The sequence below is a fragment of the Coffea eugenioides genome, chromosome 2 (genome assembly GCF_003713205.1).
Source record: "Coffea eugenioides isolate CCC68of chromosome 2, Ceug_1.0, whole genome shotgun sequence".
In the NCBI taxonomy this organism is placed as follows: Eukaryota; Viridiplantae; Streptophyta; class Magnoliopsida; order Gentianales; family Rubiaceae; genus Coffea; species Coffea eugenioides.
This window is the reverse complement of record NC_040036.1, coordinates 3,774,664-3,795,617: the sequence shown is the minus strand read 5'-3', so window position 1 is coordinate 3,795,617 and position 20,954 is coordinate 3,774,664. Positions and strand designations below refer to the sequence as shown.

At 30.2% G+C, this 20,954-nt stretch overlaps 1 protein-coding gene across 1 annotated transcript; it reads left to right on the top strand.

The window, feature by feature from the left end:
• The first annotated feature begins 587 nt into the window (after positions 1-587).
• LOC113762910 (calreticulin-like) lies at positions 588-1,745 on the top strand. The gene is made up of 6 exons (XM_027306541.1): positions 588-682; positions 803-898; positions 997-1,044; positions 1,212-1,241; positions 1,356-1,466; positions 1,566-1,745. The coding sequence occupies exons 1-6, from the start codon at positions 650-652 to the stop codon at positions 1,575-1,577; spliced, it is 330 nt and encodes a 109-aa protein (XP_027162342.1). The 5' UTR covers positions 588-649; the 3' UTR covers positions 1,578-1,745.
• Positions 1,746-20,954: the final 19,209 nt, after the last annotated feature.

The window sequence follows — 20,954 nt, the reverse complement described above, 5'->3', positions numbered from 1 at the left end:
TATTTATCGGATGAAAAAATAAATATATTTTTCAATAAAACACCAGTTTTTTATGATTTTCCTCCCTTCACTACAACAAAAAAGGGTATTAGTGACAACAACTTTATGAAGAAGTAGAAAGCTTGACGCTCTTAAGAGGCTTATAGCAAGGAAAATGACAATACCTCACAAGAAATTGGAGCCATCATATACTCTGCGAGGGTAAGGACTTTTCTCGCTTAAAATTCTCGCCAAAAGGAGAGCGGGAAAGCTTCCCTCCAAATACTGATTCTAGAGGGCCAAAGTTTCTATGTTATTGGTGAGAAATCATGGGTGCTTTTTTGTGAAAATTTCAAAATTTTGCTCCCTTCCAATTTTTGGTAGAGCCGCGCATTGAAAATTTTTTAACCATTCCCGGCACAGCACTTGTCAAGCCTAGCACCACATGAATTCCAAGCCTTCCACACTTGCAAGGCTACTTTCCCAAATATTGTTCTCAGATCAGAGCGCTCGAAAGTTCAATTGCAACCTCCCCTGCACCTTTCTCCTTCTATCTCTCTTTCCCTCTCTATTAATTTTCAGTTTCCCATAGACATATGGTTCCCCTCTTCCTCTCTAGCATCCAGATCTGAATTTATACAATCATGGACACACTTTAAAGACCCTTCCGATGCAATGGCAGACTTCAAGGAAAAGCGATGGTGTAGGTTTTTTAATATGTTATTTTCATATCTGTTTTGTCAATTGCCTTTTTCTTGCATTTTTGGTCAATTTAACAATCGCAAGAAAAACTCTATTTGACAATATATTGGTATCTCTTCAGGTGAAATCTGGAACTCTATTTGACAATGTATTGGTATCTGATGATCTTGAATATGCTAAGAAGTTGGCTGAAGAGACATGGGGCAAGCATAAGGATGTATGTGGAATTTTTTTTCCCCAAGCGATGCACAAAAAATAAAAAGGTTTAAATTACTTTCGTCTGCTTGTTGACACATGAAAATGTTCATGTTGTAGGCTGAAAAAGCTGCTTTTGATGAGGCAGAAAAGAAGAGAGAGGAGGAGGTACTTTTCATTAATTCTCCTCTGTTGCATGATGTCTTGAGTACATTTGAATTCCATTTTTGTATAGTTTGGACTTTGGACTTCCTTTATACTGCATTATTTGAACAGTGATCATTTGATTATGAAGAGACAACTTATATCTCGAACTCCTGTCTGATTTGTTTCAGGAAGCAAAGGATGACCCAGTCGATTCTGATGCAAGTTCCTGACTAAAATGTTGTTCTCAAAAGAGACTCTTTTTGCTCCAGATTTTATCTGTGATATGTTCTTATTACGTGCACTTTCTTAATGGGAAAAACTTGTTCTTTTAGGCTGAGGAAGGCGATGATGATGATGCTGCTGATGAAGCAGATAGTGATGATGCAGACGCCAAATCAGAAACAAAGGAAGATGTTACTGCCGCAGCTGAGGAAAATGTTAAAGTAAGGGCTTTGTCTGATCCTTCAGTGCTGAGTTAACCATGATGATTTGTTATCAGAAATTTCAATTGTTTTAACTCTCTTACTTCCACCCTTTTGCAGGACGAGCTGTAGGAAAATACGTGCGAGTGCTGTGGTTGGCCCAACATGCTGCTGCGAAGAAGAGCTTTGTTGGCAATTGAGCTCTCGACATTTTTCATTTTTCTTTTGGCTTTTAGCTGTAGAATTGCTGTTTAGGGAAAAAAGATATTGGCTTTTGGCTTTTGGCTTTGAGTATCTTTGTGCTTTGTACTGTTGAAAAATGGTTGAAAAAAAAAGTAGCAACTACAGTCACAAAGCTACTTTTGGCAACTTTCTTGCAAGAAAATCATTTAGTTGCATTTGATCGTCTTTGGTAAGGGGTCGATGGTTTCTAATTAAAGAAGTTACTTGTTTATGACAAAATGGGCACTCTTTTCTTATAATGGAAAAAAGTTATAAAGAGTTGGTGTTTTATTGAAAAATGAGTTTATTTTTATTTTATCCGATAAACAAATTCCTTTTTACTTTCAAAATGGGTACTTTGTTCTTATAATGGAGGAAAGTCATAAAGACCTGGTGTTTTATTGAAAAAATGGGTTTATTTTTATTTTATCTGATAAATAAATTTGTTTATGGAAAAATGGGTGCTCTGTTCTTAAAATGGAGGAAAGTCATAAAGAGCCAGTCTTTTATTGAAAAACGGGTTTATTTTTATTTTATCCGATAAATAAATTTATTTATAGAAAAATAGGTACTCTGTTCTTACAATGGAGGAAAGTCATAAAGAGCTGGTCTTTTATTAAAAAATAGATTTTTTTATTTTATATGATAAATAAATTTATTTATGAGAAAATGGGTACTCTGTTCTTATAATGGAGGAAAATCATAAAGAGCTGGTCTTTTATTAGAAAATGAATTTATTTTTATTTTATTCAATAAATAAATTTAGTTATAAAAAAATGGGTACCCTGTTCTAATAATGGAGGAAAATCATAAAGAGCTGGTCTTTTATGGGAAAGTGATACTTTACACAAAGTGACCGCAATTTGGTTTATGAAATAATCCCAAATAAAAATTTAGAATGAATTTATTTGTTTTGAAAGTTGTATAATGGTCGTTAAAACTCTAGAGATTGGCAAAAAAATTTTGGAGTTGCATAAAGGCAGAGTGAAGAAGGAGAAGAATTGAGCTTTTTGTCCGTTGCAATTGTTCCGTTAAAAATGGCTCTATTCGATTTTACCCATTTTTTATTGGGTAAAATCGTTGGTTCTAACGATCAATTCTTCATTTCCCGTCAATTGTCCTTAATTGGCCAAAATTACGAAACTTTGAGGATGCTATATGTTTGGGGTGAAACTTTGAGGATGAAAAGTGCATTTTTTCCTATAAAATATTTAATCAAATGTTATTTCTTGTCTTAATTTTTGTTATGACTATATTACATATTTATTAAATAGACATACCTTTATAATTAAAGTTAATATTTGATATTTTAGGATGCCATATATTTAAATAGATGAAAATTATTTTGAATATAACATATTAAAATAATTTTATTTGTCAATCATTTTGGACCCCCCTCCAAGGAAAAAATCTTGATTTCGTCACTGCTTAGGAAGAAATGGGGTCTATTGCTAATAAAAGATTGTGAAAATTTACCTTTATATCCTAATTATTTGAAAAAATCTAATGAACAAATTTTGCAAAAAAAAAACCTTGTTTCTTACCAGCAAATTAAGTAACTAATAAAATCACCTGTAATGTTGTTTTAACATAGTTAATTTATGTTAAATACAAATTTTACCAGTTTCTCTTTCGTAAAAATATAAGTATAACACCTTTTCAATTTTAGTTACAAACATTATTTTATTTTACATAAATGTAGTGGCGACTTCAGGAATACACAAATACTCATCAAATAAGCTAGTATTTTGTTAATGTAATGCCCAAAAAAATTCATAAACGACGCTGCCCGTAGTTCATGCGCGCAATCTTTTCCTTACTTTCACATATCCTTAAATTATGTTAAATACACAAACTCTACCAGTTTCCCTTTTGCTTAAAAATACTAGTATTAACTACTTTTTCATTTTAGCTTACCAAAACACTTGATCGTTATTTTACATAAATATAATGATTTCAGACGTAAAACTAACCCCATAAATAGTTAGCTATTTTGTTGATGTTAATGCCCATAATCGGTGGCCCCAGATCGGCTTTGGTTTCCATAATTAGTACTGCTTACCTTCTTCACAAATGTTTTATTCCTAGGCCCTCTAATTTATGTTAAATTCCGTGACATCCCAACACACTTTTCACCTTCTGCCCATACACAACATTTCCAAACCGGCCCGTGCCTGTTATAGGTCACCATTTGCTTTTGTAAACATATTCCTTTCATCATCCGTACATGTCAGTTTCTTTGATATATTCTTTACCTTTCCACGTGCCTGCTTCTTTGCCATATAATTTACTTTCCACACCTGTCTTTGAAATATGTGAATACACTACAGAATTTACCATCAAACCACGGATGTTGCTGCAGTATGTTTAGTAATCAAAGAAGAGGTGTGGAAAGTAAAGCATATGGCAAAGAAGCAGGCACGTGGAAAGGTAAAGAATATGTCAAAGAAACTGACATGTACGGATCAAGAAGGGTTATTTTTACAAAAGTAAGTGGTGACCTATAACCGGGATTTGGAAATGTTGCGTACTGCAGAAGCTAAAAGTGTGTTGGGATGTCACGAAATTAACATAAATATAAAGGGTCTAAGAATAAAACATTTGTGAAGAAGCGTAAGCAGTACTAATTACTAAACAAAGCCATCCTGGGGCCACCGATTATGGGCATTACATTAACAAAATACTATCTATTTATTGGCATTTTACTCTGAATCATTATATTTATGTAAAATACATAAATATTTTGGATAGTACGGATATTCACACTAGCTATCCTTGTACTAAGTTTTATGAGCATTTTACTTTGAATCATTACATTTTGGATACTACTTTGATTAGAATTTAGTTTAAAGACATTCACTGGAGTTTGGACGCATCCAGAGAGCACCGATCGATGTATGTTCAAGCGTAAATTGAAATAAATATGCAACTTAAATTTTTTAAAAATAAATTACTACTGCATATCCGAAATTTACTTTTTGGAGAGTAGGTTTAGTTCATACTATTTTTCATAGTATTTTAAAATATATAAGTACAAAAAATTTTAAATTATACCTATAATCATGTATTATACGAGTATATTACGAGTACTTACTAACTAAGGTACTAAGCGTTAATCATTGATAAAACATCTTATCGTTATTTCAAATAAACTTCCTAATACTAGTTTGAGATAAGTTTTAAAGTAAAATAGTACATGCGTCCCATAAATCAATAAATCTTGATTATTAATCAAATTTGCCATGTTATCAGTAATAATTACTATTTATGTATAAAAACTTACTATTACTTGAATTAAACTTACTAAGGTATATTATGAGTGCTTACTAACTAAGGTACTAAGTTTTAATCATTAATAAAAACATCTTATCATTATTTCAAATAAACTTCCTAATACTACTTTGAGATAAGGTTTTAATGTAAAAATTGTACATGCATTCCAAAAAATGGTAAATTTTGATCCTTAATCATTTTTATTGCCATGTTATTAGTAAGAATTACTATTTATGTATAAAAACTTACTGTTATTTGAACTAAACTTACTCTTTTAAAAGTAAGTTTGGGATATCAAGTAGTAATCTATTTATTTAAAAATTAAGTTTAATATTTATTCCAATTTACCTTTTGAGGTATAAAAGTTACTAATCTATTACACTTAACTTACTATTTTAGATAGGAAACTTACTTCCATAATTTTAGGTGTTATTTTATTTAGGCGAATATGTCCAACAATAAATCAAATGATCGCTAAAAGTGCAACAACGTGTTATATCAGGTAAAAACTATTGCGCTATCATAACTATCGTTTAGTATCTATATCTAAATGTATTGCTGAGGGGGTTTTGGATAAGGAGCTTCCAAAATTATCAAAAGTCTGAATGCTATTTTAATAGAATTTTACATTTTTTAATTAAAAAATATTTATCTCTTAACTAATCATGTAACCGGCCTTACAAATCCTATAATCATACTTATATTTTTTCCACATTTCCCTTATGTTTTTTCCACTACCCCATAAAATTCAAACTCCTAAACTTTAACTAACGGATAATAACCACCCCTGTAAAATGATATCTGCAAATTCCAATTCACATCTCACATTTATTACTGACACTTACCATATCACTTAGAGTAATAACTAACCGTTAATTTAAGAAATTCGCAACTACGAAAGTCAAATATCCAAAATTTAGGAGCCTGTTTAAATTACAATTTTCACAATTCAACGTATCTTATTGTCATAATATATTTTACTCTCACAATCATTCACAAATTATAAAGGCATTAAAAATAAATAATTTTTTTAAAAAAATTAATTCAAAGGTAGTTAATTCACACACACACATATATATACATACATATATATATTCTCATAATGCATATATATATATATATATAAGATTATCAAATCGAATGCATAATATTGGTAAGTATTTCATTTTAAAATAAAAAAACATGCAATTACATTTATTTCTATCCATATATCATTCATTTTCTAATATAAATTATTATTATTATTTTAAGATCCATCTTTTGCAAAAACACAATTCTTGAATGATTTACAGTTTTTGTCATATTTTGAACTATTGTTAGACAAATCTTAAATTTTAATTATGTTGGTATAATTTTTTTAACTTTTTTCAAATTAAAATGGTATAATTTTTTAATTTATTTTAATAATGTAAGTACCGTGCGTAGCACGGATATTCACACTAGTTGTCCTTGTATGACCGAGCCTGAGAGTTTGAGCATGTTTTGGTTGAATGTTATAATTCAAAATTTGGGGTTTGGAGGGAATAGGTTATATCCATTGTAATCAAAACTCAAACAAAAGTGGGGATAAGCCTGGTTGTCACAACGAACTATATAAAGTGGATTTTTTTTATTTATTTGCAGAATGCTACCTTATTTTTTCATGCATCAGAATGGATTGATTACAAGTTGCATTTGCTTGCCTTTTGCTAGAATTTTGGCTAATTAACAAATTATACTAATTGTAGAATAGTAAGTTTGTAATCATTTTCAATTTTTGAAAAATTTGAAAGTTTGGATAACAATAACAACAAATCTTTCTAGTTACATGTAGAATATCACTTGTTTCTATATCACAATTTTTATAACTTAAAACCTATGAATATAATAAGATAAAATTATTATTTTATAATACGATAAAATTTTATTATTTTCTAAGGTTAAGTGAAAGGTCAAAATATTTTTCACAAAATATTTTAAAATATATAAGTACAAAAGAATATTAAATTATACATATAATCATGCATTATACAAGTATGTTACAAGTACTTACTAACTAATGTACTAAATTTTAATCATTTATAGAATATTTTTATTGTTATTTCAAATAAGCTTCCTAGTATTCATTCGGTATAAGTCATAAAGGATTGAGTAATTTGAGTCAGTTGCTTCTGTGTTAATTTTGACTGTGGTTAACAAACTCAATGATTTAGTCCGTCTAACTTAGGTTAATGGGAAAATGGGTCACAATTGGCTGGAATAAAATTGTAATAAACCCATTTTTCAATAAAAAAAATAAACTCTTTATGACTTTTCTCTGTTATAAGAACAGAGTACCTATTTTTTTTAAATAATTATTTATCAGATAAAATAAAAATAAACCCATTTTTCAATAAAATCCTAACTCTTTATGCCTTTCCTCTATTATAAGAACCGTGTACCCATTTTGCCATAAACAAATTTATTTATCTGATAAAAAAAATTTTATTTATCGAAAAAATAAAAATGAACCCGTTTCTCAATAAAACATCAGCTCTTTATGGCTTCTCTCCCTTATACGAAAAGAGTATCCATTTTGCCATAAACAAATTTGTTTATCGAATAAAATAAAAATAAACTCTTTTTTCAATAAAAAATCAGTTCTTTATGAATTTCCTCCATTATAAGAATATAGTACCCATTTTTCTAAAAAAAAATATTATTTATCGAATAAAATAAAAATGAACCCGTTTTTCAATAAAACACAAGCTCTTTATAGTTTTCATCTATTATAAGAACAGAGTACCCATTTTTTCATAAATAAATTTATTTATCGGATGAAAAAATAAATATATTTTTCAATAAAACACCAGTTTTTTATGATTTTCCTCCCTTCACTACAACAAAAAAGGGTATTAGTGACAACAACTTTATGAAGAAGTAGAAAGCTTGACGCTCTTAAGAGGCTTATAGCAAGGAAAAGGACAATACCTCACAAAAAATTGGAGCCATCATATACTCTGCGAGGGCAAGGACTTTTCTCGCTTTAAAATTCTCACCAAAAGGAGAGCGGGAAAGCTTCCCTCAAATACTAATTCTAGTGGGCCAAAGTTTCTATGTTATCTGGTGAGAAATCATGGGTGCTTTTTTGCGAAAATTTCAAAATTTTGCTCCCTTCAATTTTTAGCAGAGCCGCGCATTGAAAATTTTTTAACCATTCCCGGCACAACACTTGTCAATCCTAGCACCACATGAATTCCAAGCCTTCCATACTTGCAAGGCTACTTTCCCAAATATTGTTCTCAGATCAGAGCGCTCGAAAGTTCAATCGCAACTTCCCCTGCACCTTTCTCCTTCTATCTCTCTTTCCCTCTCTATCAATTTTCAGTTTTCCATAGACATATGGTTCCCCTCTTCCTCTCTAGCATCTAGATCTGAATTTATACAATCATGGACACACTTTAAAGACCCTTCCGATGCAATGGCAGACTTCAAGGAAAAACGATGGTGTAGGTTTTTTAATATGTTATTTTCATCTCTGTTTTGTCAATTGCCTTTTTCTTGCATTTTTGGTCAATTTAACAATCGCAAGAAAAACTTTTTGAAATTGTAGACTTCTACTTCAGTGGATTAGAGTGAAATGCTTATCTCAGTTGGAGTAGAGAAATGGGTCTTACTGGAAGGCAAAATGAAAACGGCCCCGTCAAAATTGGATCTTGAACATCTATCAGTTTAGGAGTTTGTGTGAATTTTGGGTTTTTTTTTCCTGATTTTATTCTATGTGGTCTTGTCTGTATGATTGGAAAGTTCAATTTCTGATGTACTTTCAGGGGGGTTTGGCTGTAGCAGCAGGGAAGTGGGGAAGTGGGTGGCTTTCCGGTGGCACCGCCGGCTCAGTATAACCCATTAGACGAGCCGAGTCCATTGGTATTGAGGCTGAGGAAAAGTCCTTCCCTTTTGGAATTGATCCAAATGAGGCTTTCTCAAGCTAATTCACCTAAGGGTGCAAGTTCAAGTAAAAAAGAGCTTAAAGGGGCCGCTGCTTCTGGTTCCTCTGAGAAGCTCAAGGCTTCAAATTTTCCAGCAACTATTCTGCGAATTGGGACCTGGGAGGTATATTTATACATTTGCATTGGATCATGGATTTTAGAAACTTGTTTTATTGGATTGCTTATGATTTCGTTAATTTTGATTGCATGTCTTTGTTCTAATTTCTAGTATAAGTCAAGATATGAAGGGGATTTGGTAGCAAAGTGTTATTTTGCAAAGCATAAGCTTGTACGGGAGGTTCTTGATGGCGGGCTCAAGAAGTTGGGTCCAATATATCTACATTGAAATAACACTTATGATGGTCATTGCATTTATGGGCATTTTAAAAAATAAACTCTGCATAAGCTAAAATTTTTCTAACTAAAATATTTTACATTTGTCATAACTTATTGATGGTTAAAATAATAGCAAGGATTTTTTGTTCTCCACCCCCACATTAATTTAAACTAAATATGAGACTGCATAAGCTGAGAAAACAAAGCTGCATTTGATTTGAACAGTCATGAGAGTCCCACTTTCTTCAACTTGAGGGGATGCAGCATCACCATCAGGTGGTCAATCATCATCTTCGAGGAATGAACAAGACATTGTTAGTAGACCTCGAGAAGACATGAAACACCATTACCCAGCTCAGGTAACCGGTCCTTTTAATAGTCTTGAACCAAAATTTGATATTCACTAAAAGTTTCTGACCAACAGAAATGTAAAATGTCATTTTCATTTGATTTATAATCTGTACAGAGTATTTCTTTTCCTCCAAGGAGGTTTATATATGTAGTCGCGTCTCTCTAGTAGTATTTGACTCTGTGTTTTGGTTTATTCAGTAATGGATACGCATGTAATTGAAGAAATAAAAAATGGTGGAGGAGAGCAAACATGATATGGTTATGAAGCTCTTACAAGCTACTTCGATTATGGACTTCGCCAATTAATGCAAACATGATACTCATTGTATATTGGCACAGGGTCTATCTTAGCATTTGTTATCTCTAGCAATTTTGGTTGTACATATTAAAGCCCAATTAGAATTTGATTTGAGTATCTTTGTGCTTTGTACTGTTGATAGTATTGGTTGTAATATATTATTGCTCGTTTTGTATTTGTAATGACAAATTGGTTTGTTATTTCGTATACAAATTTTGCTATATCTCAATATTGACATTAATGATACCTCTTGCTAAAAAAATGGTTGAAAAAAAAAGTAGCAACTACAGTCACAAAGCTGCTTTCGGCAACTTTCTTGCAAGAAAATCATTTAGCTGCATTTGATCGTCTTTGGTAAGGGGTCGATGGTTTTCAATAAAACACCAGCTCTTTGTGACTTTCCTCCATAAATTTTCTATTTTTCCTTTTTTCACTGAAATAATTTTTTACTTGGATAAAATCAGAAACTCCATTATAAGAAAAGGTTTGGAGGGAATAAGTTGTAAGCAATCCATGACAATTACCGCCTCTACACACATGTGAAGGAACATGGGCTATGACAATTTGCTATATGTACTGTGCAAATCTTATCACATTGAGAGGTGGGCCAGCATTTTGCTATATCTCAATATTGACATTAATGAGTTTATTTTTATTTTATCCGATAAATAAATTCCTTTTTGCCTTCAAAATGAGTACTCTATTCTTATAATAGAGGAAAGTCATAAAGAGCTGATGTTTTATTGAAAAAATGGGTTTATTTTTATTTTATCTGATAAATAAATTTGTCTAAGAAAAAATGGGTACTCTGTTCTTAAAATGGAGGAAAGTCATAAAGAGCTGATCTTTTATTAAAAAACGGGTTTATTTTTATTTTATTCGATAAATAAATTTATTTATGAAAAAATGGGTACTCTATTCTGATAATGGAGGAAAGCTATAAAAAGTTGGTCTTTTATTGAAAAATAGATTATTTTTATTTTATTTGATAAATAAATTTATTTATGAGAAAATGGGTACTCTATTCTTATAATGGAGGAAAGCCATAAAGAGCTATTCTTTTATTAGAAAATGGATTTATTTTTATTTTATTTGATAAATAAATTTAATTATGAAAAAATAAGTACTCTGTTCTTATAATGGAGAAAAGCCATAAAGAGCTAGTCTTTTATGGGAAAGTGATACTTTACGGAAAGTGACCACGATTTGGTTTATGAAATAATCCCAAATAAAAATTTAGAATGAATTTATTTGTTTTGAAAGTTGTATAACGGTCGTTAAAACTCCAAAAATTGGCAAAAACATTTTGGGGTTGCAGAAAGGCAGAGGGAAGAAGGAGAAGAATTGAGCTTTTTGTCCGTTGCAATTATTCCTTTAAAAATGGCTCCATTCAGTTTTGCCCATTTTTTATTGGGTAAAATCGTTGGTTCTAACGATCAATTTTTCATTTCTCGTCAATTGTCCTTAATTGGCCAAAATTACGAAACTTTGAGGATGCAATATGTTTGGGGGTGAAACTTTGAGGATAAAATTGGCCAACCACCCAAACTTTGAGGATGAAAAGTGCATTTTTTTCTATAAGATATTTAATCAAGTGTTATTTCTTGTCTTAATTTTAGTTATGACTATACTACATATTTATTAAATAGACATACCTTTATAATTAAAGTTAATATTTGATATTTTAGGATGCCATATATTTAAATAGATGAAATTTATTTTGAACATAACATATTAAAATAATTTTATTTGTCAATCATTTTGGCCCTCCCTCCAAGGAAAAAATCTTGGCTTCGTCACTGCCTAGGAGGAAATTGGGGTCTATTGCTAACAAAAAGATTGTGAAAATTTACCTTTATATCCTAATTATTTGGAAAAATCTAATGAACAAATTTTGCAAAAGAAGCCTTGTTTCTTACCAACAAATTAAGTAACTAATAAAATCACCTTTAATATTGCTTTAATATATTTAATTTATGTTAAATACAAATTTTACCAATTTCTCTTTTGTAAAAATATAAGTGTATCACTTTTTCAATTTTAATTACAAACATTTATATTTTTTTACATAAATGTAGTGATTCAGAGTAAAATGCCCATAAATAGCTAGTATTTGTTTGATGTAATGCAAAAAAATTCATAAAGAGTTGGTATGTTATGGGCGCAATCTTTTTTACTTCCACATATTTAAAATTTGTTAAATGCAAAATCTACTAGTTTTCCTTTCGTAAAAATATAAGTATAATACTTTTTTAATTTTATTTACAAATATTTATGTATTTTACATAAATGCAATGATTCAGAATAAAATACCCATAAATAGTTAGTATTTTGTTGATGTAATGCAAAAAACTCATAAAGAGTTGGTATGTTATGGGCAAAACTTTTTTACTTTCACATATTTAAAATTTATTAAATACAAAATTTACTAGTTTCCCTTTCGTAAAAATATTAGTGTAATACTTTTTCAATTTTAGTTATAAATATTTATGTATTTTACATAAATGTAATGATTCAGAATAAAATACCCGTAAATAGCTAGTGTTTTGTTGATGTAATGCAAAAAAAAAAAAAAATCATAAAGAATAGGTATGTTATGGGCAATATATTTTTTACTTTCATAAAAATCAGTTTATGTTAAATACAGGACAACCAATTTCCCTTTCGTAAAAATATTAGTGTAACACTTTTTCAATTTTAGTTACAAATATTTATGTATTTTACATAAACGTAATGATTTAGAATAAAATACCCGTAAATAGCTAGTGTTTTGTTGATATAATGCAAAAAACTCATAAAGAGTTGGTATGTTATGGGCAAAACTTTTTTACTTTCACATATTTAAAATTTATTAAATACAAAATTTACTAGTTTCCCTTTCGTAAAAATATTAGTGTAACACTTTTTCAATTTTAGTTACAAATATTTATGTATTTTACATAAATGTAATGATTCAGAATAAAATACCCGTAAATAGCTAGTGTTTTGTTGATGTAATGCAAAAAAAAAAAATCATAAAGAATAGGTATGTTATGGGCAATATATTTTTTACTTTCATAAAAATCAGTTTATGTTAAATACAGGACAACCAATTTTCCTTTCGTCAAAATATTAGTGTAACAGTTCTTCAATTTTAGTTACACATATTTATGTATTTTACATAAATGTAATGATTCAGAGTAAAATGTCCATAAATAGATAGTATTTTGTTGATGTAATGCCCGTAAATAGATAGTACTGCTTATGCTTCCTTTTCGGTGTTTTATTCGTAGGTCCATTATATTTATGTTAATTCCGTCACACCCCAATACATTTCCAACTTCTGCAGTACGCTACATTCACATTTCTAAACCGGGGTTATAGGTCATCACTTACTTTTTTAGAAACATTCCCTTCATCTCCGTGCATGTCAGGTTGCTACGTGCCAGCTTCTTTGCCATATAATTTACTTTCCACACCTGTCTTTGAAATATGTGAATACACTACAGAATTTACCTTGTTTCATCATGTTGGATTGTATTCAAATAATTTTTGTTTGATTATTTTTATGAGTTTCAATTGTAAAATTACAATGAAAAATAACTTGGTGATATATTGATATTTTAATATTTGATTATTTGCTACAATTTGATTATAATAAAATTATATAACAAATTTTTATTAGCCTCCCGAGTGCCCCTGTGGGGGAAGCAGGGTTAGGCGGGGGCTGGGGTGAGGGGAATTAATGGGCAACGGGGCGGGGGGGACCCCTCCCTGTTGCCGTCCCTACCCCTGACTGCATTTCCTTTCCAAAATCTCTTCCAATTGTAATAATGTTGTACTAAAAAAAAAAAAACTTAGACCATATGCATGTCCCAATGAAGTAACAATATATCATGTAATAACTTCATTTTTTTTTTTTTTATGCATCCAAATTTCAGCATTACCCTATAATCCGAAAAGTAGCGGTGTACAAAATTGAAAAATTCCGATTTATCGACCGATTTCGAAATTGAATTCGAAATTTCGAATTCAGTAATTCGGAATGGAATTCGGTAATTTCGATTTCGAATTGGTCGAATTTGAAAACATAGTTTTTGAAATCGACAATTCCGATTTCGAAATAGGAAATCGAAATCGGAAATATAATTTCGAATTTGTTTTATATATATAATATAATATTTTTTTACAATATATGTAATATAAAATTTATATTATATACATAATAACAATAATACATCTAACAATTAACAAAAATTACAAAACAACCTCCAAAAAGGACAAAAAAGCTAAAGTGCAAAACCTAATCTATTAAGCTCTTTCACCTCTTCGTCAATTCGTCTCTCACCTTTCTTCCTCCTCCGCCACCGCCAGTCTGCCAGTCTTCAGTCGAGAAGGAGCTCAACTAAGAGCAGCTTTCCTACTTTCTCAGCTTTCATCTTCACTGTCTCTCACTCTCATTCTTCATCTTCAAGCCATCAAGCTAGCCATCTTCAAGCCCGACAGTCTTCATCTTCAAGCCATCATTAGCTAGCCATCATCAGCCTTCATCTTCAAGGACAAATTGAGGTATCCGGGTGATTTTACTTAATAGGGGCTATGCTATAATTGCTATTAATCTGTGTTTCTGGTTTATTTTTCTTAGGCATTCCATCAAACAGCTTCTGAGTATGCTCTATTTTACTAGCACTATGGCAAGAGCCCTGAAGGTCAAAAGCTAGTCTTGTCAATTTATGAGAACAAGTTATATGTAGTTTTAACCAACTACTGCTTTGAGTATGTTGTGTATAAGAATGATCACGTTTTACTTTGTGGATAACATATCTATTTTCTGCGCTCTCCCTAACTGCATTGCGCCATTGCGGATGTTACTAATTTCACTGACACAGAACAAGCTCATCTGCCAATCATCCCAGTGATCTCTCTTTCAAATGCTTTGATAGTTTCCACTTTCGTCAAGAAAAAGAAAAAATCCAAGGATTCACCACTATAGGATATGCTAAGAGCTTGTTTTCTTTTCTTTATTCTTTTCCTGATTTTGGGAATTAAGGAGGAAAGAGGGTCTCAAAAAGTACTTGAAACTGTAGAATATTTTTTTCAGGTCATTCTTGGAAGTTGCAAATTTGAAATGTTGTTTTACACTTATGATTTATTTGAAATAGTTGCTGCTTTATTTGTGTGAAATTTGGACTGGAATTGTTGCTTACATTTGTATTATTTGACAATTTTGATGTTTTGTATTTCATCTTTAGATTGTAACGAATGGTTGTATAAGTATTGTGATGAATGGTTGTATTCTCGTATGAAGTGGTAGACTTGTGATGAGTCATTAAAAAAAAGAAAAAAAAAAGGGAAAACAGGTTTTTGAATTCGGTCCAAATTCCGAATTGAATTCGAAATCGGTCGGTAATTTCTATGTCAAAATTTCAAAAAATTTTGATTTCAAACTTTCGATTTACTGATTTCGAATTCGTTGCACACCCCTACCGAAAAGTGTCATTATCATATATCTACACTAATTTTAGCCGGCCAATTCACATTGTCAAATTTTACCACGGCATTGTGATGTCACTAATTAGTCTATAATGAGATATTCACACTTCGTGGTCCGTTTGGATGGTATGATTTTTAGATTGTTTGTCTTAAAACTTTACGATAACTCATAATAGCTGTCTTAAAAAAATGCTGACATTTATTTTCTCCGCCACCGATATCCTATTTAATGCACTTTCATTTTGGTGTTTCTCAATAACTTAGAGGTTTTTATCACTGTAGATGGTATTTTACACAAATTTTGTTTCTTTAAATAAGGCCACAAACAGGACACCGGTATAGAGCCTCAAATATCTATAATAAGTACTTCGAGCGGGTCAAGTTGCTTATCTGAAAGTTTGGGGATGAAATGTGTCCCCATCTCAAAATTTATGGATGAAAAGTGGATTTTTCTCCAAAAACACTACTAAACCACATGTTTCCTATCCTTGCATAGAAGGACTCCAATCAACTTCCATCTCTATCTTTTGATGATTCAACTAACTCATAATTTTGACTTCAATTCCCCAATATATGGGGCCATTATGCTCTCTTTTATCCCTAATCTTTTCGTCATAATTTTAAAACTTCTATTTTTCATTCTACCCCTTTCAAAACGAAAATTGGGAATGCCTACAAAACCGAGTGAAAATATTGTGTTCTAAATTGCTAATCGATATAGGAAAATACATGAACAGGGAAAATAATAAAATGCTCAAAACCAAATTATCTTTCTAAAAACTATTTGCTAGGTTTAATTACAAGTTATGCTTTCTCACAAATTAATTTCTTTCCAACTTATCAAATCACACATTTAACTTTTCATCACTCTTCTCATATAGAACTAGTGATTTTAGTTAGCGTCATATGATTGCACACTATCTTTTTCAAGTTTTCAATACAAGTGAAAATCAAAAGAATAAAGAAACTTCAAATTAAATGGATCAACTTTTACGAGATAAAAAAATTTGCTCATCATTTCATTTGATTTTTACTAATTCATAAAAGTCCCATCCCGAATTGGTATGTTAGAGCATATTTTGTTTATTAAGATCACGATTTCACACTTAATATTCTTTAGGGGAGAATAAAAATATTTGTCATAAGAAAAAAGAAAGAAAGATGATAACTTGGAGGTTCAAAACAAAAATGATTGAAATTGTCATGACAAGATGACAAGAAGCTTAGTGTAATTGGACCGCTAATTTTAGCATCCTTTATTAAACTGTGTTAAAATATCTTTTATTAAAATCCCCGTGTTCTTTTCAAAAAAAAAAAAAAGAAAAAGAAAGAAATTGACTGCAATAAAAGTCCTTTATATCGCAATACCTAAGCCGGAAACGTCAGAACTCTATCGACAATCTATTTCTTCATTACGGTTATTAAGCACGTAGTCTAAACTAGCGTTTTGAGTTGTCGATTACTTTATCGCGGTAGACATCCACCTATGTCAGATTTGGTGAAGTGGAAGAAACATATATGTTTAGATTTTCTTTTATTTTATTTTATTTTTATACTTGGTGGTAACGGTATCAAAAAGTCGCTATGTTGGAATATTTTATTTGTCTCTCCTGGAAAATAGGTATCACCAAAAAAAGATTTTAAATTCAATTCCTCTTCTGTTTTTGTAATTTAGTTCTATGGGTCTGTTATAAAAATTTTAGATTTGTTTAGGGTTAACACTTTGCTCGTCTAGACTTTGGAGATAATCATATTTTACCACTCTCAATCTTCAAAATATACACTTTACACCCCATAAAAACTAGTCAAAGTTAGAAATGCATAGAAAGTGTGTACAATGATGTAGTTGCCTTTTAATATATGATTATTTATAACTTAATATTATTTCCTTTCTATTGCTAACAACATACATTTTTCTCCATGCTATCTACTATACAAAAATCTCCAATTGATGAAAGGTAAAAAAAAAAAAAAAAAAAAAATGTTTTCATTTTGTTTATTATCCTTAAAATTTTTTCTATTGGATTAACAGTCACTTTAATATATACTTTGTTTAATTTACTAGACTTTGAATCAAACAATAAGGATAATAACAACAAAATGATATAGCAAAATTTTCAAAAAATCAACTAATATAAAACTTGTATTCTTAAAAAAATAGTTTTTATTACACTACCGTTACTCTTGTATGTCAAATTGTTAAATATGAAATACTTAACCAAAATTGTTAAGAAAAAGGTTGATATGCCTTGTTTTTAAACTTAGAAGAGAAAAATAGAGATTACATAAGGTCATTAAATTTTGAACCCACCATAAAACCTTCGGAATAAAAATTGGGAAGCTAAGTAGATAACCAATTGGTTAAATGAATTCGTCCTAATAGTTTAGGCTATCACTTGGGGGTATTAATACATTTAAAACACACACCACACGGGAACCACAGAAAATGAACATGCTTTTAAAGGGAAGGTTAGGTGAAGAGGAAGAAACTTGCATCTTAAGAATTTTTTTTTTTATATGGTCCTGGTGGTATTAGTATCAAAACGTCACTGTCACGATATTTTAACTGTCTCTCCTGGAAAATGGGTATCTCTACAAAAGATTTAATTTCAATTCTTTTTTTTTCGCAATGTAATTCTATAGATCCATTATAAGAATTGGAGAACTATTTAGGGGTAACACCTTGCCTCTCTAGACCTTGGGATAATCGCACTTTACTACTCTCAATTTTAAAAATATGCACTTTATCCACAAGGAAAAAAACAAGGTTTACATTTTATTTACTATTATCTTTAAAACTTTTCCTATTGGATTAGTGTTCACTTTAATGTATAATTTGTTCATTTTATTGGACTTTAAATCAAACAATATGTATAATAGCAACATAATAATAATAAATTGCTTCAAATCCCCCTTCTCCCGCACTTTTAAAATTCCACCCTTTCCCTACTGGAAAAAAATAACATTAAATTTAGTTAGAAAAATTTTCAAAAGATAAGGTAATATTAAACTTATTATTCTTTAAAAAAAATTATATTACATTATTATTATTATTATTCTTGGTTGTTAAAAAAAATTATATTACATTATTATTATTATTATTATTATTCTTGGTTGTTAAATTGGTAAAATATTAAATACTTAACCAAAATTATTTTTAAAAAAAGGCTGTTATGCCTTATTTTTAAACTTAGAAGAGAAAAATACGACAATGAAGTAAAATTTAGTTGGAATGACGCTTCACCTGTAACTGATAGGTCAACATTCCAGTCGTTAAAAGGGTAAATAGGGAATGACTATTGATCATCTTTAAGAAAAAAAGGAAAAAAATAAGAGAAAAATGGAGATTAAATCAAATTTCACTTGTTTTTTGGGAAAAGGCAATAATTATAAATTATAAATAATTTCGACAAGAAAAGGACAATGTTTTCATAACTCTCGTGTGTTTTTAATCGCTGTTAAGATTTCCAATGTTGACTAGCGTTTCATAACACTCATATTTTTAAAGTTGAAGGTGGTAAAATGTAACCATCCTCAAAGTTCAAGGGGATAAACCGATAAAGTATATTATACACCAAGTTCATGCACAAAAAGTGACTCTAAAAGAACAATATCTCTATGCAATAAATTCAAAGATGGGACTCCTAAAAATAAAAAATTAGGCATCTTTTAATTTGTGTCTGTCAGACAAGTCCTACGTCGCTTAAAGTAGGATTTTTCTTATTAACCATATGCATTTATGAGCATGTTATTCACTTGGTAGTGGTAGAATATTTGTCAATTATTTGACCGATTGGTTGCAACTTACGTATGATTATCATTGAGTCATATCGAGGGAAGGTTAGACTGGGTGATAAGTTAAAGAGGAATTGTAAATAAGAAATTTTGAGTTCAAATCTTTTTTTTTTTTTAAAAAAAAAAAGAGGATTGGATTGGACGGTAAGGAGGAATTGTAAATTGTAAATTTTGGATTAAATCCATTAAAAAAAAGCACAATTGAATCCATTAGAGCAAGTTTTTGACGAGAAACTTCCACAAGCGTCAGAAATCTGAATCCCTTTTTACTATAATTTTAGATTTATTTTAATTCAATAACTCTTGTCGTCTCCTTATCCCTTCCACTCTTCAATTTACGTGACCCACTAACCCACAAAATTAAAACTCCTAAATTTTAACTAACAGATAATAACCACCCCTCCAAAATGATATCTGCAAATTCCAATTCACGTCTCACAATTACTACTAACACTTACCACATCACTAATACCAATACTCACACTTATTACATCATTGATAGCAATAACTAAATGTTAATTTAAGAAACTTGCAACTACGAAAGTCACATATCCAAAATTTTAGGAGCATGTTTGAATTACAATTTTTACAATTCTACGTATCCTATTGGGGTTAAAAACAAAAAAGTCCCCCGTGATATATCTAATACACAGAAAAATTCCACATGGTTTCAAAACATACAAAACAACATCTCATGTTTTGAACTAAATTGTAAACTAACAGAATTCGTTAAACTTAACGAAAATGACGGTCTCGTCTGTTAAACTTACCGGATTTCGTTAAGTTTACCGTTGATTTTACCGGATTCCATTAAATTTTTCGTTAAATTTACCGGATTCCGTTAAGTTTAACGAATTCTGTTAATTTACAATTTTGTTCAAAACATGAGGGGTCGTTTTGTATGTTTTGAAACCATAGGAGAATTTTCTGTGTATTAGGTATACCACGGGGGGCTTTTTTGTTTTTAACCCATCTTAGTGTCATAATGTATTTTACTCTCATAAGCATTCACAAAACTGATGATCACTAACCCCTTTTACCCATTTCATTTGTCATCACACAAATTAAATACACTGAAAAAAAAAAGATTATGTATCACATTCTTACCATGGATGAATCCCACTTACAAGCATTTCAATCAGTGACGAAATCAAGATTTTTTTTTTTCAAAGGTGCTAAAATTTTTTCGAACATAATTATTTTTATATGTTATGTGCAAAATAATTTTCATCTATTTAAATATATGACATCTAAAAATATCAACTATTAATTTTAATTATAAAGGGATATAAAAAGTAAATAACTTTTTAAGAAAAAATTAATTCAAAGGTAGTTAATTCACACACACACACACACATACATATATATATATTCTCATAATATAAACTAAAATTATAAAAAATTAGGAGAGCTAACTTTGTTTTACACAAATATTTACAAAATATAAATTAAAATTTTTAAAACTTGGGGGGAGGCTATGGCCCCATTGGTTCCATCATTGATTTCAATGGCGTCTTAATTCCAAATCCGCAAGATTAAAAGGAGAAAACAACTGATCACAAAATGAATGTTACATTATAGTGATCCCACTGAAATATTTTAAAAAGGTTCATCAAATTCACTTCCAAGAAATACAAGTCTCACTGAACATTTTTTTGTAGTATGAACTCCGCAAAATTCACCAGAATTAATTAAACCACCAATATTGGTTTCATATTAAAAGTTGATTGATGTAAAAAATGTTCCCATCTTTGTACAAAATTATCAAGTTGAATGCATAATGTTTGTAAGTATTTCATTTTGAAATAAGTTTCA